The sequence below is a fragment of the Ranitomeya variabilis genome, chromosome 1, assembly GCF_051348905.1.
Source record: "Ranitomeya variabilis isolate aRanVar5 chromosome 1, aRanVar5.hap1, whole genome shotgun sequence".
Classification (NCBI taxonomy): Eukaryota; Metazoa; Chordata; class Amphibia; order Anura; family Dendrobatidae; genus Ranitomeya; species Ranitomeya variabilis.
The window spans coordinates 1,167,838,382-1,167,862,065 of record NC_135232.1 but is presented as its reverse complement, the minus strand read 5'-3'; the positions used below and the strand labels follow the sequence as shown (position 1 = coordinate 1,167,862,065).

The 23,684-nt window shown below is 46.9% G+C and overlaps 1 protein-coding gene across 5 annotated transcripts in view; it reads right to left on the bottom strand.

The window, feature by feature from the left end:
• The window catches only part of M1AP (meiosis 1 associated protein), a 209,066-nt gene that overhangs the window by 172,011 nt on the left and 13,371 nt on the right, over positions 1-23,684 (bottom strand). For all 5 annotated transcript variants that reach the window (XM_077280496.1, XM_077280494.1, XM_077280497.1 and 2 more), the window contains exon 2: positions 19,951-20,161. In XM_077280496.1, coding sequence (XP_077136611.1) covers positions 19,951-20,160 — 210 coding nt within the window. In that variant the 5' untranslated portion in view covers position 20,161. The remainder of the gene's footprint in view (positions 1-19,950; positions 20,162-23,684) is intronic.

The following is a 23,684-nucleotide window of genomic DNA, read 5'->3' as shown; positions in this document are numbered from 1 at the left end:
AATGTGACCTTGTCCATAAGCGCTCACCAGCAATGGCCGTTTCCTTCTGTGTCAGTATGTGCGGCTGTCATGGTGTCCGGCTCCACCTGAGTTATATCTGATTTTTGTTCACTTTTATAATGTCTGGTTTTCTTGGATACACAAAGGACGGCGCTGGACCAGAAGGTGCAGAAAAGTCACTTCTACGTCTTCATTTTCCCAATCTTTGGAGAGTCCAGTGGCCGCCACCAGCGCCGATCATATTCACAGGTCACATCACCAGTTATCTCGTGCCGCCTTCTACCACCTCATGGACGTCACGGTCTTTATTTCCACTACATGGGATGACAGTCCGGTATTGCTGAGTCCCTGTGACCGATGTTATAACAAACTCTCCTCCTCCCCGTAGTCCTGGTTTGTACAATACATGAACTGGATGTTAGGAATATGTTTCTCCCTCCATTTGAGGAGTTCCCTCGGTGATAAGATTTGGTGTGAATGTGGCCTCTGGAGCTGCCGGCCGGTCATCTGCTCTGCAGTCACTGCCCCTAACAAAGCTTCTCTGTCCTCTCCTGCTTCTAAGCTGTAACATAATAATACAGTAACATCTAACAATCTTGGATTATTTGGTAAATATGGACCGCACACTTCTACACCACAGCCTGAACAGATCTCAATTTGAGATTTTCGAATTGACACTGTAATAGTTTTATTTTTTAAAATATGATCCCATCACGATCCCATTAAACGTTTTTTTTCGGAAATACGTTTTAAAGTTTTGCGTTTGCTTTCACATGGGTAAAATATTATTAACCCCTTCACCCCCAAGGGTGGTTTGCACGTTAATGACCGGGCCAATTTTTACAATTCTGACCACTGTCCCTTTATGAGGTTATAACTCTGGAACGCTTCAACGGATCTTGGCGATTCTGACATTGTTTTCTCGTGACATATTGTACTTCATGATAGTGGTAACATTTATTTGATATTACCTGCGTTTATTTGCAGAAAAAATGGAAATTTGGCGAAAATTTTGAAAATTTTGCAATTTTCCAACTTTGAATTTTTATGCCCTTAAATCACAGAGATATGTCATGCAAAATACTTAATAAGTAACATTTCCCACATGTCTACTTTACATCAGCACAATTTTGGAACCAAAATTTTTTTTTGTTAGGGAGTTATAAGGGTTAAAAGTCGACCAGCAATTTCTCATTTTTACAACACCATTTTTTTTTAGGGACCACATCTCATTTGAAGTCATTTTGAGGGGTCTATATGATAGAAAATACCCATGTGTGACACCATTCTAAAAACTGCACCCCTCAAGGTGCTCAAAACCATATTCAAGAAGTTTATTAACCCTTCTGGTGCTTCACAGGAATTTTTGGAATGTTTAAATAAAAATGAACATTTAACTTTTTTTCACAAAAAATTTACTTCAGCTCCAATTTGTTTTATTTTACCAAGGGTAACAGGAGAAAATGGACCCCAAAAGTTGTTGTACAATTTGTCCTGAGTACGCCGATACCCCATATGTGGGGGTAAACCACTGTTTGGGCGCATGACAGAGCTCGGAAGCGAAGGAGCGCCATTTGACTTTTCAATGCAAAATTGACTGGAATTGAGATGGGACGCCATGTTGCGTTTGGGGAGCCCCTGATGTGCCTAAACATTGAAACCCCCCACAAGTGATACCATTTTGGAAAGTAGACCCCCTAAGGAACTTATCTAGAGGTGTGGTGAGCACTTTGACCCACCAAGTACTTCACAGAAGTTTATAATGCAGAACCGTAAAAATAAAAAAATCATATTTTTCACAAAAATTATTTTTCGCCCCCAATTTTTTATTTTCCCAAGGGTAAGAGAAGAAATTGGACCCCAAAAGTTGTTGTACAATTTGTCCTGAGTACGCTGATACCCCATATGTGGCGATAAACCACTGTTTGGGCGCATGGGAGAGCTCGGAAGGGAAGTAGCACCGTTTGACTTTTCAATGCAAAATTGACTGGAATTGAGATGGGACGCCATGTTGCGTTTGGGGAGCCCCTGATGTGCCTAAACATTGAAACCCCCCACAAGTGACACCATTTTGGAAAGTAGACCCCCTAAGGAACTTATCTAGAGGTGTGGTGAGCACTTTGACCCACCAAGTACTTCACAGAAGTTTATAATGCAGAACCGTAAAAATAAAAAATCATATTTTTTCACAAAAATTATTTTTCGCCCCCAATTTTTTATTTTCCCAAGGGTAAGAGAAGAAATTGGACCCCAACAGTTGTTGTACAATTTGTCCTGAGTACGCTGATACCCCATATGTGGCGATAAACCACTGTTTGGGCGCATGGGAGAGCTCGGAAGGGAAGTAGCACCGTTTGACTTTTCAATGCAAAATTGACAGGAATTGAGATGGGACGCCATGTTGCGTTTGGAGAGCCACTGATGTGCCTAAACATTGAAACCCCCCACAAGTGACACCATTTTGGAAAGTAGACCCCCTAAGGAACTTATCTAGATGTGTTTTGAGCGCTTTGACCCACCAAGGGCTTCACAGAAGTTAATAATGCAGAGCCGTAAAAATATAACAAAAATTTTTTCCCACAAAAATAATTTTTTTAGCCCCCAGTTTTGTATTTTCCCGAGGGTAGCAGGAGAAATTGGACCCCAAAATCTGTTGTCCAAGTTGTCCTGAGTGCGATGATATACCATATGTGGGGAGAACCACTGTTTGGGCGCATGGGAGGGCTCGGAAAGGAAGGAGCGCCATTTGGAATGCAGACTTAGATGGAATGGTCTGCAGGCGTCACATTGCGTTTGCAGAGCCCCTAATGTACCTAAACAGTAGAAACCCCCCACAAGTGACACCATGTTGGAAAGTAGACCCCCTAAGGAACTTATCTAGATGTGTGGTGAGCGCTTTGACCCACCAAGGGCTTCACAGAAGTTTATAATGCAGAGCCGTAAAAATAAAACAAAAATTTTTTCCCACAAAAATTATTTTTCAGCCCCCAGTTTTGTATTTTCCCGAGGGTAACAGGAGAAATTGGACCCCAAAAGTTGTTGTCCAATTTGTCCTGAGTGCGCTGATACCCCATATGTGGGGGGAAACCACCGTTTGGACGCATGGAATGGCTCGGAAGTGAAGGAGCGCCATTTGGAATGCAGACTTAGATGGAATGGTCTGCAGGCGTCACATTGCGTTTGCAGAGCCCCTAATGTACCTAAACAGTAGAAACCCCCCACAAGTGACACAATGTTGGAAAGTAGACCCCCTAAGGAACTTATCTAGATGTGTGGTGAGCGCTTTGACCTACCAAGGGCTTCACAGAAGTTTATAATGCAGAGCCGTAAAAATAAAACAAAAATTTTTTCCCACAAAAATTATTTTTCAGCCCCCAGTTTTGTATTTTCCCGAGGGTAACAGGAGAAATTGGACCCCAAAAGTTGTTGTCCAATTTGTCCTGAGTGCGCTGATACCCCATATGTGGGGAGAAACCACCGTTTGGACGCATGGAAGGGCTCGGAAGTGAAGGAGCGCCATTTGGAATGCAGACTTAGATGGAATGGTCTGCAGGCGTCACATTGCGTTTGCAGAGCCCCTAATGTACTTAAACAGTAGAAACCCCCCACAAGTGACACCATGTTGGAAAGTAGACCCCCTAAGGAACTTATCTAGATGTGTGGTGAGCGCTTTGACCCACCAAGGGCTTCACAGAAGTTTATAATGCAGAGCCGTAAAAATAAAACAAAAATTTTTTCCCACAAAAATTATTTTTCAGCCCCCAGTTTTGTATTTTCCCGAGGGTAACAGGAGAAATTGGACCCCAAAAGTTGTTGTCCAATTTGTCCTGAGTGCGCTGATACCCCATATGTGGGGGGAAACCACCGTTTGGACGCATGGAAGGGCTCGGAAGTGAAGGAGCGCCATTTGGAATGCAGACTTAGATGGAATGGTCTGCAGGCGTCACATTGCGTTTGCAGAGCCCCTAATGTACTTAAACAGTAGAAACCCCCCACAAGTGACACCATGTTGGAAAGTAGACCCCCTAAGGAACTTATCTAGATGTGTGGTGAGCGCTTTGACCCACCAAGGGCTTCACAGAAGTTTATAATGCAGAGCCGTAAAAATAAAACAAAAATTTTTTCCCACAAAAATTATTTTTCAGCCCCCAGTTTTGTATTTTCCCGAGGGTAACAGGAGAAATTGGACCCCAAAAGTTGTTGTCCAATTTGTCCTGAGTGCGCTGATACCCCATATGTGGGGGGAACCACCGTTTGGATGCATGGGAGGGCTCGGAAGGGAAGGAGCGCCATTTGGAATGCAGACTTAGATGGAATGGTCTGCAGGCGTCACATTGCGTTTGCAGAGCCCCTAATGTACCTAAACAGTAGAAGCCCCGCACAAGTGACCCCATTTTGGAAACTAGACCCCCCAAGGAACTTATCTAGATGTGTTGTAAGAACTTTGAACCCCCAAGTGTTTCACTACAGTTTATAACGCAGAGCCGTGAAAATAAAAAATCTTTTTTTTTCCCACAAAAATTATTTTTTAGCCCCCAGTTTTGTATTTTCCTAGGGGTAACAGGAGAAATTGGACCCCAAAGGTTGTTGTCCTATTTGTCCTGAGTACGCTGATACCCCATATGTTGGGGTAAACCCCTGTTTGGGCACACGGGAGAGCTCGGAAGGGAAGGAGCACTGTTTTACTTTTTCAACGCAGAATTGGCTGGAATTGAGATCGGACGCCATGTCGCGTTTGGAGAGCCCCTGATGTGCCGAAACAGTGGAAACCCCCCAATTATAACTGAAACCCTAATCCAAACACACCCCTAACCCTATTCCCAACAGTAACCCTAACCACACCTCTAACCCTGACACACCCCTAACCCTAATCCCAACCCTATTCCCAACCGTAAATGTAATCTAAACCCTAACCGTAACTTTAGCCCCAACCCTAACCCTAACTTTAGCCCCAACCCTAACTGTAGCCTTAACCCTAGCCCCAACCCTAGCCCTAACCCTAGCCCTAATGGGAAAATGGAAATAAATACTTTTTTTTTATTTTTCCCTAACTAAGGGGGTGATGAAGGGGGGTTTGATTTACTTTTATAGCGGGTTCTTTAGCGGATTTTTATGATTGGCAGCCGTCACACACTGAAAGACGCTTTTTATTGCAAAAAATATTTTTTGCGTTACCACATTTTGAGAGCTATAAATTTTCCATATTTTGGTCCACAGAGTCATGTGAGGTCTTGTTTTTTGCGGGACGAGTTGACGTTTTTATTGGTAACATTTTTGGGCACGTCACATTTTTTGATCGCTTTTTATTCCGATTTTTGTGAGGCAGAATGACCAAAAACCAGCTATTCATGAATTTCTTTTGGGGGAGGCGTTTATACCGTTCCGCGTTTGGTAAAATTGATAAAGCAGTTTTATTCTTCGGGTCAGTACGATTACAGCGATATCTCATTTATATCATTTTTTTATGTTTTGGCGCTTTTATACGATAAAAACTATTTTATGGAAAAAATAATTATTTTTGCATCGCTTTATTCTCAGGACTATAACTTTTTTATTTTTCTGCTGATGATGCTGTATGGTGGCTCGTTATTTGCGGGACAAGATGACGCTTTCAGCGGTACCATGGTTATTTATATCTGTCTTTTTGATCGCGTGTTATTCCACTTTTTGTTCGGCGGTATGATAATAAAGCGTTGTTTTTTGCCTCGTTTTTTTTTTTTTTTTTCTTACGGTGTTTACTGAACGGGTTAACTAGTGGGCCAGTTTTATAGGTCGGGTCGTTACGGACGCGGCGATACTAAATATGTGTACTTTTATTGTTTTTTTTTTTATTTAGGTAAAGAAATGTATTTATGGGAATAATATATTTTTTTTTTTCATTATTTTGGAATATTTTTTTTTATTTTTTTTTTACACATTTGGAAAATTTTTTTTTTACTTTTTTACTTTGCCCCAGGGGGGGACAATACAGATCGGTGATCTGCCAGTTTGCATAGCACTCTGACAGATCACCGATCTGATTGAAGTGCAGGCTGCTTCACAGTGCCTGCTCTGAGCAGGCTTCTGTGAAGCCACCTCCCTCCCTGCAGGACCCGGATCCGCGGCCATCTTGGATCCGGGTCTGGAGCAGGCAGGGAGGGAGGTAAGACCCTCGCAGCAACGCGATCACATCGCGTTGCTGCGGGGGGCTCAGGGAAGCCCGCAGGGAGCCCTCTCCCTGCGCGATGCTTCCCTGCATCGCCGGCACATCGCGATCATGTTTGATCGCGGTGTGCCGGGGGTTAATGTGCCGGGGGCGGTCCGTGACCGCTCCTGGCACATAGTGCCGGATGTCAGCTGCGATAGTCAGCTGACACCCGGCCGCGATCGGCCGCGCTCCCCCCGTGAGCGCGGCCGATCGGCTATGACGTACTATCCCTTCGAGGGTCAGATAGGCCCAGGTCACCTCGACGGGATAGTACGTCAAAGGTCACAGAGGGGTTAAAGATACTCTTGTGACATATCTGGTGAAAGCCTGTACAGTTCTGAGTAGAATGGTGTTTATTTGGTTTCTCTATCTTTTTTCTAGCCTGAGTTATGAGGAGAAATGTAAAGGCAGGCACCACCGAAATTCACACTTTTTCCAAACTTTGAAAATCAATTAAAAAAAAAAAAAAAATCCAGAATTTTTTTTTCCTTCACATTTTTCATTCTCTGACACTATTACCAAATAACAAAATCTGAAAAAAATTTAAAATATAGAGGCAAAAATCATTGGCTCACTTGACATGGAATGACCCAAAATAAAAAAAATCTAAAGACGTCAGGTAAAAAAAATATTCATATTTGGATCACTTGATATGGAATGACCCTTTATTGAAAGGTTAGATATGCTTAGGAAGTACTTACCTTCTTTAATCCTGCTTTCCTGTTCACTCCAGAAGTTCTGAGATGAATACAGGCATTCCTTCCCTGTGTGTTTGTTATTTTTCCCATTATCTGTAGAGGAGCTTCACTACTTACCATGAACCTAACCTGCAGCACAGATTAATCTCAGCTAAAAGTCGAGACCTTAGATCAGGAATAGGACAGTTATAGGACAGACAGTTATAGGACATTTCAGAACTTTCCCAAATTCTTATGAAAAAAATATTCCCCACAAACTGCATTGAACTACTGGACCCAATTTATTATATATTTTAGGAATCAAGAGTCGGTCCTTTTTATACCGACTCCAACTCCGACTCCACAGCCATGCTCAAAGTAAATTACGCTACTAATTGGGAGGGATCCTGACCCATTATTAAGGAACAGGAGCTGATGGCAGCGTTAGACTCCTGCGCTGGTGGGTAACTGTCACGATATTGTATGAAATATCATATAAGTTTAGTTTCTCTTGTTAACCCAGGCTGTGGGCTAAAAAAACCCCTTCCCTTTCACTCCGGCAAGAGCTTGCCTTGTCAATGTATGTGGGGGAGTTTTATTGAAGAAAGGTCTGATTCCCTTCTGTAAATGCAAGAAGTCCTTTGTTCCATTATTGTAAGATATTGGGCCAATGATGTAGGCTAGAAAAAGGAAAAGTACATATTGTTAACGTTCATCGGCGGTTCTGTCTGCCACTCTAAACATGTGCTTCTAACTCCATCAGGTAAAAGGTAGGGATTTCTCTGTAATTATGCATCACAAATAGGACATATTTGATATCATTAGAATGCCAACGTTAATACGAGATGAATGCTGGGTTTGTTATGACTATGACATGTTCTGTAGCGGAGTTATAGGCATTAGACAAATTTAGGTTGAATTTAGTTAAACTGAAGAGATAGGCGGGTCTGGGAAAACCCACCCTTTTTGTGATGTCATTAGGCTGAGCTATAAGTCTGCCAGGCACCCCAGCCTGTGGTCTGTCTGCTGGAGCCTATGTGAGTCTGACTTGAAGAGCTGTTCCTAACCAGAGTCCTGATGCATTGGGACATATGGGAACTCCACTAGCCTGGTTGCCTCAAATGAGCTGAACACATGTAAGTGTTATTTCTCATTTAACCCGTTATTTTTATAATTACCTTTGTACATATTTGCAATTGTCTCTTTTGTAACATCCTTGTAATATTTTTCTATAAACACTGCCTTAAACTTTAATGGAGTATAATATTTAATACTAGATTCGTTCTTCATGCTCTAAAACGTACCCTAAATCTTCTGAAGGGAATTACGCTACTGTTTTGGGTTAGCTTCGGATCCGTTTAATCGAAGCTGGTGGCAGCAATACCGTGCACTGTGCCTTTGGGAGTCGTTGTAGCGATGGCGACATTGATAATTATTGTTCCTGCCTGAGCGGGAGTAGTTAAATCGCCTCGCTGCAGCGTGCCCAATAGCCAGTACATAGCAGGCAGCCTTTCTGGCGACTAATTACCCTAGGTGCAGTACCTAATCTGACCTGAGAGTAAGCGGGGCGCCAGAGAGCTGCAAGGTTTAAGTGGAACTGTAAGCGGGATATACATAAATCCCTGCAGTTCGTGGTATATTGAAGAGCAGTGGGATACCTAAAATAAGCCCCTGCTGTAAACTAAGAGGTCAATAGCCTTGTGTGTTTTTTTCATCACATTGTAGCAGTGGAGGGATAACTAAGATAAGCCCCCCTGCACATGTGATAGCCGTCTGTTGGCCTAAGGTCACCCCGATCCGTGACGTAGGGGTGACGGTCACGGTGTGAATCGTGACATATTGGTGGCAGCGGGGCAGGATTCGTGACAGTAATGATGGCAATGACGGAAAGGGGTTTTTATAGTGTATTGCTCGGCTGCGGCTGGGAATAATTTTATCACCCTCACTGCAGTGTGTGCCCCAAAGCCAGTACATAGCAGGCAGCCTTTCTGGCGACTAAATCTAGGTGCAGTTCCCTGACTAACCTGAGGGTAAGGGGGCCCCAGAGAGCTGCGAGTTCCCCGTACCAAAGGATAAGCTTCAGGCAGCCTGGGAAGGCCCGTACGTCATCCACCAACAGCTCAACACAGTCACCTATGCGGTTACGCTTGACCACGCTCGGGGTAGGCAAAAGGCCTTTCAAGTCAATATTATGAAGGCTCATTACGAACGTGAAGGCTGCATCCTACCGGTCTGCAACTTGCCCAAGGACAAGGAGGAAGACGCACACCTGGACATGCAGGCCCAAACCAAGGCCGGTGGGTCCATCGAGGACGTGGAGGTAAGCGACTTGCTATCTGAACCCCAGCGGTCGCAGTTGCGGACCATGCTGGAACCCTTCCGGGCCGTGTTCTCCAACCGACCTGGAAGGACTGAGTTAGCAGTCCATGAGGTGGACACAGGGAATCATGCCCCACTACGGCGAACAACTTATCGGATCTCCGACGAGGTGCAATTGGTCATGCGCCAGGAGATCGATAAGATGTTACAGCTGGGGGTGATTCAACGGTCCAAAAGCGCATGGGCCTCACCTGTAGTTCTCGTGCCAAAGAAGGATTGGTATTATTTTATTATGTTACAGCTTAGAAGCAGGAGAGGACAGAGAAGCTTTGTTAGGGGCAGTGACTGCAGAGCAGATGAGCAGCCGGCAGCTCCAGCCTCCAGAGGCCGTATTCACACCAATTCTTATCACTCAGGGAACTCCTCAAATGGAGGGAGAAACATATTCCTAACATCCAGTTCATGTATTGTACGAACCAGGACTACGGGGAGGAGGAGAGTTTGTTATAACATCGGTCACAGGGACTCAGCAATACCGGACTGTCATCCCATGTAGTGGAAATAAAGACAGTGACGTCCATGAAGTGGTAGAAGGCGGCACGAGATAACTGGTGATGTGACCTGTGAATATGATCGGCGCTGGTGGCGGCCACTGGACTCTCCAAAGATTGGGAAAATGAAGATGTAGAAGTGACTTTTCTGCACCGTCTGGTCCAGCGCCGTCCTTTGTGTATCCAAGAAAACCAGACATTGTAAAAGTGAACAAAAATCAGATATAACTCAGGTGGAGCCGGACACCATGACAGCCGCACATACTCTGACACAGAAGGAAACGGCCATTGCTAGTGAGCGCTTATGGACCAGATGACATTTCACCCACTAGAAGGGACACATTGATGATAACAGGCCAGTGTAAAAACCTACTATTAATTGTTTGATTAGTTCATATTTTATAGAACGAGGATTTAACTACTGGACTATTCTTCTTAAACACTTCATAAATGACAGGTTTAGTGATATATATGTATAAATGGGGTAAAAATATTGGTTCTTTTCATCTTGTTTGTAACATCTAATTAGGATGAGACTATTTAGAGAATCACACCTGAGGATGTGATCACCTTTTATCTTTTGGCCTGCTCAGCATTTTCAACCTGAATGCATTGAACAAGTTGTGTCATGATTAGGCTACGTTCACATTTGCGTTGTGGTGTGTTGCGTCGGCGACGCAACGCACGCAAAACGCAGCGTTTTATGACGCATGCGTTCATTTTTTTAGCGCAAAACAAATGCAACATGCTGCGTCCTCAGCGCCCTCACGCTTGCGCCAAAAAACGCATGCGTCACAAAACGCAACACAACGCATGTCCATGCGCCCATGTTAAATATAGGGGCGCATGACGTATGCGTCGCTGCGGCTGCGCCTGACGCAACGCAAATGTGAACGTAGCCTTAGGATGTATTTATTCTGGCACTTCGGTATTTGTTTTTTGTGTTTCTTTATTGTTGCATATAAATGTTGAATGCAATAAGTTGTAATTTGAAAATAAAAAAGGAAGAAACTCACACAGACATAAAATCAAATGATTCAAGGCTTAAAAAAAAAAAAAAAAAAAAAGTGACAGGTCCCAAGTTGAATCCCTGTACAAATATAAACAAGGACACAAATAACACACATGCATCTTTTCAGAATTTTAAAACATACGTTTTTTTCAGAATTGCGCATCAACATTTTTAATTTGATTTCTCAAAAACAAAATATAAAGAAACATAGTCTTGTGACATATGAAATGAAAGCCGGTACCGTTCTGAGAAAATGCTGCCTCTCCCACCTCTTTATGTTAAATCTAGCCCGAGAATCTAGCCCAAGAATGTAAAGCCATACCAGGCCAAAATTCGCGCTTTTTCAAAACTTTAGAAATGTGTAAAAAATTAACTGATGAAGAAAAAAATTCAAAACTTTTAACTTGTAATTAACTAAAGTTGTACTTCATAAAAACAAAAAATAAAAAAAATCTAAAGACGTCAGGTAAAAAAAAATATTCCTATTTGGATCACTTGATATGGAATAACCCGAAAATGCCAGATGGGCATGAGCGAGGTCCACTTCCTGGGTCATCGGGTAGGCAGAGTCTCCATGAAGCCAGAGCCTGCAAAACCCTTGACGGACCTCACCAGGAAGTGGCTACCCCAAAAAGTCGACTGGACGGACGGCTGTGAGGTGGCTTTCCGGGCTTTGAAAACAGCCCTGTGCAACTCTCCCGTGTTAAAGGCAGTCGACAGTAGACGGCCATTCCTGGTAAAGACCGACGCCAGCGAATTTGGCCTCGGTGCTTTGCTCCGCCAGGTCGACTCGAAGAACCAAGAGCAAACCGTGTTGTACCTGAGCTGGAAGCTTCTTCCGAGGGAAGTGGCCTATTCCACCATCCAGAAGGAGTGCCTGGCCATGGGACCTGCAACGTTTGCAGCCCTACTTGTACGGCACCTTCACTGTGGTGACCGACCACAACCCTCGGCGCCGGCTACAATCCATGTCTGGTACCAACGGAAGGTTGCTGCGCTACAGCCTTGCTCTCCAGCAGTATGACTTTACAGTCAAACACAAAATGGTCAGCGAGCATGGCAATGCAGACGGGTTGTCCCGCCGGGGCAAACCTGCCGAGGTGAGCATGGATGAGTACCGAGAGGGCCTGCCTCCGTAGTGCAGTCCAAAAGGGGGAGGTGTCAGGAAATAGGAAAATGTCTTGTTGTCCCATTTGCACGTCCATAACTTTCCAGTGCATTTACTGATACAAAAACCAAGCCCTATGGCACGCACATGCCTGTAGGTGATGACAGCCCCCCTTCGCCTGAGAAATAAGCAAGCTATTCTCCTCTTCACTCTTACCTGTCAGTTCTGTGTAATTCTACACCCCTCATCCCCCATCCAGCCTGATACCAGCTATATCTGGTACAGCAACTTTCAAACTGCATGGGACTTTGCTCTTGAAAAGTTACGTATAATGATCAGGGATAGAGATATAAAACTTACATATTCTGAATGTTCACCGGGAGATCTATAACTCACTGAAATCGCTATGATCAAAACCCAACGAAATGCAAGGAACGGATTTCTCCGTAAGCGGCTCATGTATCCACTGAGTGTTTAAACTTAAATGAACCCCCATGCAGTGATGAGCATAATGATAATTTTGTCTTTCTTCTACGAGGTTCATACGCTGAGATATGTGTAGAGATGGTTTTTCAGCCACCCAGTGAAGTCACCTGTTGTGAATTAGACTTTTTTGGCTCTCTCTTGTGGTCACTGGTGATTTGACTCTGGGATTGTCTTTCTCAGTTTGGCACCCACCTGGGTCGTTAGTCCAGGGGTGTTGCTATATAAGCTTCCTGGTTTCTCAGTCCAGTGCCTGGCATCGTTGTAATCAGATCCTTTCTGTTTACTCCTGTCTGCTGATCCTGGTTCTTGCAAAATTAAGCTAAGTCGTGCTTCCTTGTTTTTTGGTTATTTGTATGGCTCTTATTTTCTGTCCAGCTTGTACTAAATGGGATTCCTGATTTTGCTGGAAGCTCTAGGGGGCTGGTATTCTCCCCCCGGGCCGTTAGACGGTTCGGGGGTTCTTGAATATCCAGCGTGGAAATTTTGATAGGGTTTTTGCTGACCGTATAAGTCATCTTACTATATTCTGCTATTAGTCAGTGGGCCTCTCTTTGCTAAATATCTAGTTCATTCTTACGTTTGTCTTTTCTCCTTACCTCACCGTTATTATTTGTTGGGGGCTTGTATCCAACTTTTGGGGTCGTTTCTCTGGAGGCAAGAAAGGTCTATCTTTTCCCTTCTAGGGTTAGTTAGTTCTCCGGCTGGCGCGAGACGTCTAGAACCAACGTAGGCACGTTCCCCGGCTGCTGCTATTTGTGGTGCTAGGATTAGATATACGGTTAGCCCAGTTACCACTGCCCTATGAGCTGGTTTTTTATGTTTGCAGACTTGGTATGTACTTTTGAGACCCTCTGCCATTGGGGTTATAACAGTATGCCAGGCCAAAATTGAATGTTTAATGCATTGCAGAAGTGGGATAATAAGAAAGGAAATTCTGAGGGTTTTTTTTTTTTTTTTCCTCTCTTTGTTCCTCCCCTTTACCTCTGAGTGGCTTGTGCTTGCTGCAGACATGAATGTCCAGACCTTGATTACAAGTGTGGATCAGCTTGCTGCTCGTGTGCAGGGCATACAAGATTTTGTTACCAGTAGTCCAATGTCTGAACCTAAAATACCTATTCCTGAACTGTTCTCTGGAGACCGATTCAAGTTTAGGAATTTCAGGAATAATTGTAAATTGTTTCTATCTCTGAGACCCCGTTCATCTGGAGACTCAGCTCAGCAAGTTAAAATTGTTATCTCTTTCTTACGGGGCAACCCTCAGGATTGGGCCTTCTCGCTAGCGCCAGGAGATCCGGCATTGGCAAATATTGATGCGTTTTTTCTGGCGCTCGGATTGCTTTACGAGGAACCCAATCTTGAAATTCAGGCAGAAAAAGCCTTGCTGGCTATTTCTCAGGGCCAGGATGAGGCTGAAGTGTATTGCCAGAAATTTCGGAAATGGTCCGGGCTTACTCAGTGGAATGAGTGTGCTCTGGCCGCAAATTTCAGAAATGGCCTTTCTGAAGCCATTAAGAATGTGATGGTGGGTTTCTCCATTCCTACAAGTCTGAATGATTCCATGGCGCTGGCTATTCAAATTGACCGGCGTTTGCGGGAGCGCAAAACTGCTAATCCTCTGGTGGTGTTGTCTGAACAAACACCTGATTTAATGCAATGTGATAGAATTCAGACTAGAAATGAACGGAAAAATCATAGACGTCAGAATGGGTTGTGTTTTTACTGTGGTGATTCTACACATGTTATATCAGCATGCTCTAAACGCCTAACAAGGGTTGTTAGCCCTGTCGCCATTGGTAATTTGCAACCTAAATTTATTTTGTCTGTGACTTTAATTTGCTCATTGTCCTCCTACCCTGTTATGGCGTTTGTGGATTCAGGTGCTGCCCTGAGTCTTATGGATCTGTCATTTGCCAAGCGCTGTGGTTTTGTTCTTGAGCCTTTGGTAAATCCTATCCCTCTTAGAGGTATTGATGCTACGCCATTGGCGGAAAATAAACCGCAGTTTTGGACACAGGTAACCATGTGCATGACTCCTGAACATCGGGAGGTGATTCATTTTCTTGTTCTGCATAAAATGCATGATTTGGTCGTTTTGGGTCTGCCATGGTTACAGACCCATAATCCAGTCTTGGATTGGAAGGCAATGTCTGTGTCAAGTTGGGGCTGTCAGGGAATTCATGGTGATTCCCCGCCGGTGTCTATTGCTTCCTCTACTCCTTCGGAAGTTCCTGAGTATTTGTCTGATTATCAGGATGTATTCAGCGAGTCCAGGTCCAGTGCTCTGCCTCCTCATAGGGACTGTGACTGCGCCATAGATTTGATTCCAGGTAGTAAATTTCCTAAGGGAAGACTATTTAATCTGTCTGTACCTGAGCATACCGCAATGCGTTCGTATATCAAGGAGTCTCTGGAGAAGGGGCATATCCGTCCATCCTCTTCCCCTCTTGGTGCGGGATTCTTTTTTGTGGCCAAGAAGGACGGATCTTTGAGACCTTGTATTGACTATCGGCTTCTGAATAAAATCACTGTTAAATTTCAGTATCCTTTGCCACTTGTTTGCCCGGATTAAAGGTGCCAAGTGGTTCACCAAGATAGATCTTCGTGGTGCGTACAACCTTGTGCGCATTAAGCAGGGAGATGAATGGAAAACTGCATTTAATACGCCCGAAGGTCATTTTGAGTACTTGGTGATGCCTTTTGGGCTCTCTAATGCCCCTTCAGTGTTTCAGTCCTTTATGCATGATATTTTCCGGAAGTATCTGGATAAATTTATGATTGTTTATCTGGATGATATTCTGGTTTTTTCTGATGATTGGGACTCGCATGTAGAGCAGGTCAGGATGGTATTTCAGGTTTTGCGTGAGCATGCTTTGTTTGTTAAGGGCTCAAAGTGTCTCTTTGGAGTACAGAAGGTTCCCTTTTTGGGGTTTATTTTTTCCCCTTCTGCGGTGGAGATGGACCCAGTCAAGGTCCGAGCTATTCATGATTGGACTCAGCCCACGTCAGTTAAGAGTCTTCAGAAGTTCTTGGGTTTTGCTAACTTCTACCGTCGTTTTATCGCTAATTTTTCTAGCGTTGTTAAACCTTTGACGGATATGACCAAGAAAGGTTCTGATGTTGCTAACTGGGCTCCTGCAGCCGTGGAAGCCTTTCAAGAGTTGAAGCGCCGGTTTACTTCGGCGCCTGTTTTGTGCCAGCCTGATGTCTCACTGCCTTTTCAGGTTGAAGTGGATGCTTCTGAGATTGGGGCAGGGGCCGTTTTGTCGCAGAGAGGCCCTGGTTGCTCTGTAATGAGACCATGTGCCTTTTTCTCTAGGAAGTTTTCGCCTGCTGAGCGGAATTATGATGTTGGCAATCGGGAGTTGTTGGCCATGAAGTGGGCATTTGAGGAGTGGCGTCATTGGCTCGAGGGTGCTAAGCATCGTGTGGTGGTCTTGACTGATCACAAAAATCTGATGTATCTCGAGTCTGCTAAACGCCTGAATCCTAGACAGGCCCGCTGGTCATTGTTTTTCTCCCGTTTTGACTTTGTGGTCTCGTATTTACCAGGTTCAAAGAATGTGAAGGCTGATGCTCTTTCAAGGAGCTTTGTGCCTGACTCTCCTGGAGTCGTAGAACCAGTTGGTATTCTTAAAGAGGGCGTTATCTTGTCGGCCATTTCTCCGGATTTGCGACGTGTGTTGCAGAGATTTCAGGCTGGTAGACCTGACTCTTGTCCACCTGACAGACTGTCTGTTCCTGATAAGTGGACCAGCAGAGTCATTTCCGAGGTTCATTCCTCGGTGTTGGCAGGGCATCCGGGAATTTTTGGCACCAGAGATCTGGTGGCTAGGTCCTTTTGGTGGCCTTCCTTGTCACGGGATGTGCGGTCATTTGTGCAGTCCTGTGGGACTTGTGCTCGAGCTAAGCCTTGCTGTTCTCGTGCCAGCGGGTTGCTCTTGCCCTTGCCTGTCCCGAAGAGGCCTTGGACACACATTTCCATGGATTTCATTTCAGATCTTCCGGTGTCTCAGGGCATGTCTGTCATCTGGGTGGTATGTGATCGCTTTTCCAAGATGGTCCATTTGGTATCTTTGCCTAAGCTGCCTTCCTCTTCCGATCTGGTTCCTTTGTTCTTTCAGAATGTGGTTCGTTTACACGGCATTCCTGAGAATATTGTGTCTGACAGAGGATCCCAGTTTGTTTCCAGGTTCTGGCGATCCTTTTGTGCTAAGATGGGCATTGATTTGTCGTTTTCGTCTGCCTTTCATCCTCAGACTAATGGACAAACGGAGCGAACTAATCAGACTCTGGAGGCTTATTTGAGGTGTTTTGTTTCTGCAGATCAGGATGATTAGGTGACCTTCTTGCCGTTGGCTGAGTTTGCCCTTAATAATCGGGCTAGTTCCGCTACTTTGGTTTCGCCTTTTTTTTCAACTCTGGTTTCCATCCCCGTTTTTCCTCGGGACATGTGGAGCCTTCTGACTGTCCTGGGGTAGATTCCGTGGTGGATAGGTTGCAGCAGATCTGGAATCATGTGGTGGACAACTTGAAGTTGTCACAGGAGAAGGCTCAGCGTTTTGCCAACCGCCGCCGCGGTGTGGGTCCCCGACTTCGTGTTGGGGATTTGGTATGGCTGTCTTCTCGATTTGTTCCTATGAAGGTCTCCTCTCCTAAATTTAAGCCTCGCTTCATCGGTCCTTACAAGATATTGGAAATCCTTAATCCTGTGTCCTTTCGCTTGGATCTTCCGGTGTCGTTTGCCATTCACAACGTGTTCCATAGGTCTTTGTTGTGGCGGTACGTTGTACCTGTGGTTCCTTCTGTTGAGCCTCCTGCTCCGGTCTTGGTTGAGGGCGAGTTGGAGTACGTGGTGGAGAAGATCTTGGATTCTCGTCTCTCCAGACGGAGGCTTCAGTATCTGGTCAAGTGGAAGGGCTACGGTCAGGAGGATAATTCCTGGGTGGTTGCCTCTGATGTGCATGCGGCCGACTTAGTTCGTGCCTTTCACGCTGCTCATCCTGATCGCCCTGGTGGTCTTGGTGAGGGTTTGGTGACCCCTCCTTAAAGGGGGGGTACTGTTGTGAATTAGACTTTTTTGGCTCCCTCTTGTGGTCACTGGTGATTTGACTCTGGGATTGTCTTTCTCAGTTTGGCACCCACCTGGGTCGTTAGTCCAGGGGTGTTGCTATATAAGCTTCCTGGTTTCTCAGTCCAGTGCCTGGCATCGTTGTAATCAGATCCTTTCTGTTCACTCCTGTCTGCTGATCCTGGTTCTTGCAAAATTAAGCTAAGTCGTGCTTCCTTGTTTTTTGGTTATTTGTATGGCTCTTATTTTCTGTCCAGCTTGTACTAAATGTGATTCCTGATTTTGCTGGAAGCTCTAGGGGGCTGGTATTCTCCCCCCGGGCCGTTAGACGGTTCGGGGGTTCTTGAATATCCAGCGTGGAAATTTTGATAGGGTTTTTGCTGACCGTATAAGTCATCTTACTATATTCTGCTATTAGTCAGTGGGCCTCTCTTTGCTAAATATCTAGTTCATTCTTACGTTTGTCTTTTCTCCTTACCTCACCGTTATTATTTGTGGGGGGCTTGTATCCAACTTTTGGGGTCGTTTCTCTGGAGGCAAGAAAGGTCTATCTTTTCCCTTCCAGGGTTAGTTAGTTCTCCGGCTGGCGCGAGACGTCTAGAACCAACGTAGGCACGTTCCCCGGCTGCTGCTATTTGTGGTGCTAGGATTAGATATACGGTTAGCCCAGTTACCACTGCCCTATGAGCTGGTTTTTTATGTTTGCAGACTTGGTATGTACTTTTGAGACCCTCTGCCATTGGGGTTATAACAGTCACCACAGGGGGAGTGCCTTGGTTTTGGGCACAAGTATAATACAGTGAGAGCTCACTAATCACTAGCTCTTGGTCCAGGGACTCAGCTGAGAGAGAGGCTCTGCAAATCTGCCTTATGCATTGGGACATGCTCCCCTCCGCACAGTCGAATGGTCAGCCATGATATGAAAGAAATGTAAGTCTATTTATTTCCTCTAATCCCTTTTTATTTTGTAATTGTCTGTATATACATAATTGTCTCATTTTTATAATATCTTTTGATACTTTTGTAAACACTGCCTGCCTTTTGGAGTAAAATATATAACATTACTAGCTTAGTTTCTGCTTGCTCTATAACATACGTACACGTCCTCTGAAGTACATTAAGCTACTAACTGGGTTGGCTCCTGACCCGTTATTAATTAAGGAACAGGAGATGGTTGCAGCGGAAGTGTCCTGCGCTGGTGGGTAATGATGGCATTGACGGAACGGGGTTTTATAGTGTATTGCTCGGCTGCGGCTGGGAATAATTATATCACCCTCACTGCAGTGTGTGCCCCACAGCCAGTACATAGCAGGCAGCCTTTCTGGGGACTAATTATCCTAGGTGCAGTTCCTTCACTGACCTGAGGGTAAAGGGGGCACCAGAGAGCAGCGAGTTCCAAAGAAGAACTGGGAAGTGGGATATAAATAAATCCCATTCAGAAAAGAACCGGGGCCAACCAAACAACCCCGATTCATGACATCTGGTTACACAGCGTTGCGCAGCCGCAGCCCCACCGACGGTGCCAGAGCGCAGATCCTCACATATCGGCCTGGTTACACAGCATGGTGCAACCGCAACCCCACCGACTGTGCCAGAGCGAAGATGTTCACAGATCAGCCTGGTTACACAGCGTTGTGCAGCCGCAGCCCCACCGATGGTGCCGGAGAGCAGATATTCACAAATCAGCCTGGTTACACAGCGTTGTGCAGCCGCAGCCCCACTGACGGTGCCAGAGCGCAGATATTCACACATTAGCCTGGTTACACAGCGTTGTGCAGCCGCAGCCCCATGATGGTGTCAGAGCGCAGATATTCACATATCAGCCTGGTTACACAGCGTTGTGCAGCCGCAGCCCCACTGACGGTATAGGAGTGCAGATATTCACATATCAGCCTGGTTACACAGCGTTGTGCAGCCGCAGCCCCACTGACGGTATAGGAGTGCAGATATTCACATATCAGCCTGGTTACACAGTGTTGTGCAGCCGCAGCCCATGACGGTGTCAGAGCGCAGATATTCACATATCACCCTGGTTACACAGCGTTGTGCAGCCGCAGCCCCACAGAGTTGATGGAGCTGAGGAGCAGATATTCTCATCTTGGTGACAATAAGCATTTATGGGAACATTTCCACATGAATAATAAGCTGGGGATTTCACATGGGCATTTTCAGCAGCCTCATGCACTCTAGCTGCAGAGGTGCCGACCAGTCCTGAGGATTTTCAGGCAATCACAGCTTATCCTGACAGCAGTACTGCGAGGATTACTCTTACAAAAGGACACAGCCGGTGCCCAACACTGCTATGCTGGCAGCAGAGAGCTTCGAGCAACATTGGAGGTCACATGGCGAACCTCTGTCTGGGTCATTGGAAGCATCACACAGCCTTTATCACATGGATTTTCAGAAGAAGTACACCAGCCTCATCAGGTCTGAGATCTTTGGAATCTTGTATGCAAGTTGAATTGTGAAATCTGATCACAAAGGGTAAAAGCTGGATTTCCCAGCAGCACATGGATGGGATACACGGACCCTATTTTCTCACCAGCAGAGGGAGCAGGCACTGGTGTCTCTCTCTTACGGTATAGACACTTAGTCGCTCTCCAGATTGGGCCGTTGCTGCACCTAGACACAGGACATTACGGAGAGCCTCACACAGCACGGACCGCACTGCAGACCACCCTGGGGGAACCACATCTAGCACCAGCACGCGAGGGTAGATGCAGATATTCTCCAAACCTAGACTGGAGGACATCCTGAGAAAGGAAATGGAAGACGTGAAGGTCACAGACTGAGATAAAAAAAACAGAGAAGGGCGAGACGCGGACGTTACAGCAGAGGACAGCGCAGCAACGGTGCAGCACAGTGCGGAGAGAAGCATCACGACCGGAGAACAGGACTGAGATAACTATGGAGGACAGCGCAGCAACGGTGCAGCACAGTGCGGAGAGAAGCATCACGACCGGAGCACAGGACTGAGATAACTATGGAGGACAGCGCAGCAACGGTACGGCACAGTGAGGAGAGAAGCATCACGACCGGAGCACAGGACTGAGATAACTATAGAGGACAGCGCAGCAACGGTGCAGCACAGTGCGGAGAGAAGCATCACGACCGGAGCACAGGACTAAGATAACTATAGAGGACAGGGCAGCAATGGTGCGGCACAGTGCGGAGAGAAGCATCACGACCGGAGCACAGGACTGAGATAACTATAGAGGACAGCGCAGCAACGGTGCAGCACAGTGCGGAGAGAAGCATCACGACCGGAGCACAGGACTGAGATAACTATAGAGGACAGCGCAGCAACGGTGCAGCACAGTGCGGAGAGAAGCATCACGATCGGAGCACAGGACTGAGATAACTATGGAGGACAGCGCAGCAACGGTGCGGCACAGTGCGGAGAGAAGCATCACGACCGGTGCACAGGACTGAGATAACTATAGAGGACAGCTCAGCAACGGTGCGGCACAGTGCGGAGAGAAGCATCACGACCGGTGCACAGGACTGAGATAACTATGGAGGACAGCGCAGCAACGGTGCGGCACAGTGCGGAGAGAAGCATCACGACCGGAGCACAGGACTGAGATAACTATGGAGGACAGCTCAGCAACGGTGCGGCACAGTGCGGAGAGAAGCATCACGACCGGTGCACAGGACTGAGATAACTATGGAGGACAGCGCAGCAACGGTGCGGCACAGTGCGGAGAGAAGCATCACGACCGGAGCACAGGACTGAGATAACTATGGAGGACAGCGCAGCAACGGTGCGGCACAGTGCGGAGAGAAGCATCACGACCGGAGCACAGGACTGAGATAACTATGGAGGACAGCGCAGCAACGGTGCGGCACAGTGCGGAGAGAAGCATCACGACCGGAGCACAGGACTGAGATAACTATAGAGGACAGCGCAGCAACGGTGCAGCACAGTGCGGAGAGAAGCATCACGATCGGAGCATCACGATCGGAGCACAGGACTGAGATAACTATGGAGGACAGCGCAGCAACGGTGCGGCACAGTGCGGAGAGAAGCATCACGACCGGAGCACAGGACTGAGATAACTACAGAGGACAGCGCAGCAACGGTGCAGCACAGTGCGGAGAGAAGCATCACGATCGGAGCACAGGACTGAGATAACTATGGAGGACAGCGCAGCAACGGTGCGGCACAGTGCGGAGAGAAGCATCACGACCAGAGCACAGGACTGAGATAACTATAGAGGACAGCGCAGCAACGGTGCGGCACAGTGCGGAGAGAAGCATCACGACCGGAGCACAGGACTGAGATAACTATAGAGGACAGGGCAGCAACGGTGCAGCACAGTGCGGAGAGAAGCATTACGACCAGAGCACAGGACTGAGATAACTATAGAGGACAGCTCAGCAACGGTGCGGAACAGTGCGGAGAGAAGCATCACGACCGGTGCACAGGACTGAGATAACTATAGAGGACAGCTCAGCAACGGTGCGGCACAGTGCGGAGAGAAGCATCACGACCGGTGCACAGGACTGAGATAACTATAGAGGACAGCTCAGCAACGGTGCGGCACAGTGCGGAGAGAAGCATCACGACCGGTGCACAGGACTGAGATAACTATGGAGGACAGCGCAGCAACGGTGCGGCACAGTGCGGAGAGAAGCATCACGACCGGAGCACAGGACTGAGATAACTACAGAGGACAGCGCAGCAACGGTGCAGCACAGTGCGGAGAGAAGCATCACGATCGGAGCACAGGACTGAGATAACTATGGAGGACAGCGCAGCATCGGTGCGGCACAGTGCGGAGAGAAGCATCACGACCAGAGCACAGGACTGAGATAACTATAGAGGACAGGGCAGCAACGGTGCAGCACAGTGCGGAGAGAAGCATCACGACCAGAGCACAGGACTGAGATAACTATAGAGGACAGCTCAGCAATGGTGCAGCACAGTGCGGAGAGAAGCATCACGCATCACGACCGGTGCACAGGACTGAGATAACTATAGAGGACAGCGCAGCAACGGTGCGGCACAGTGCGGAGAGAAGCATCACGACCGGTGCACAGGACGGAGATAACTATAGACGACAGCTCAGCAACGCTGCGGCAGAGTGCGGAGAGAAGCATCACGACCGGTGCACAGGACTGAGATAACTATTGAGGACAGCGCAGCAACGGTGCAGCACAGTGCGGAGAGAAGCATCACGACCGGTGCACAGGACTGAGATAACTATAGAGGACAGCGCAGCAACGGTGCGGCACAGTGCGGAGAGATGCATCACGACCGATGCACAGGACTGAGATAACTATAGAGGACAGCGCAGCAACGGTGCGGCACAGTGCGGAGAGAAGCATCACGACCGGTGCACAGGACTGAGATAACTATAGAGGACAGCGCAGCAACGGTGAGGCACAGTGCGGAGAGAAGCATCACGACCGGTGCACAGGACTGAGATAACTATAGAGGACAGCGCAGCAACGGTGCGGCACAGTGCGGAGAGAAGCATCACGACCGGTGCACAGGACGGAGATAACTATAGAGGACAGCTCAGCAACGTTGCAGCACAGTGCGGAGAGAAGCATCACGACCGGAGCACAGGACTGAGATAACTATGGAGGACAGCGCAGCAACGGTGCGGCACAGTGCGGAGAGAAATATCAAGAGCGGAGCACAGGACTGAGATACCTATAGAGGACAGCACAGCAACGGTGCGGCACAATGTGGAGAGAAGTATCAAGAGCGGAGCACAGGACTGAGATACCTATAGAGGACAGCACAGCAACGGTGCGGCACAATGTGGAGAGAAGTATCAAGAGCGGAGCACAGGACTGAGATACCTATAGAGGACAGCACAGCAACGGTGCGGCACAGTGCGGAGAGAAATATCAAGAGCGGAGCACAGGACTGAGATACCTATAGAGGACAGCACAGCAACGGTGCGGCACAATGTGGAGAGAAGTATCAAGAGCGGAGCACAGGACTGAGATAACTATAGAGGACAGCACAGCAATGGTGCGGCACAGTGCGGAGAGAAGCATCAAGACCAAAGCACAGGACTGAGATAACTATGGAGGACAGGGCAGCAACGGTGCGGCACAGTGCGGAGAGAAATATCAAAACCGGAGCACAGAACTAATAACTATAGAGGACAGCTCAGCAACGGTGCGGCACAGTGCGGAGAGAAGCATCAAGACCAAAGCACAGGACTTCGATAACTATAGAGGACAGCGCAGCAACAGTGCAGCACAGTGCGGAGAGAAATATCAAGAGCGGAGCACAGGACTAAGATAACTATGGAG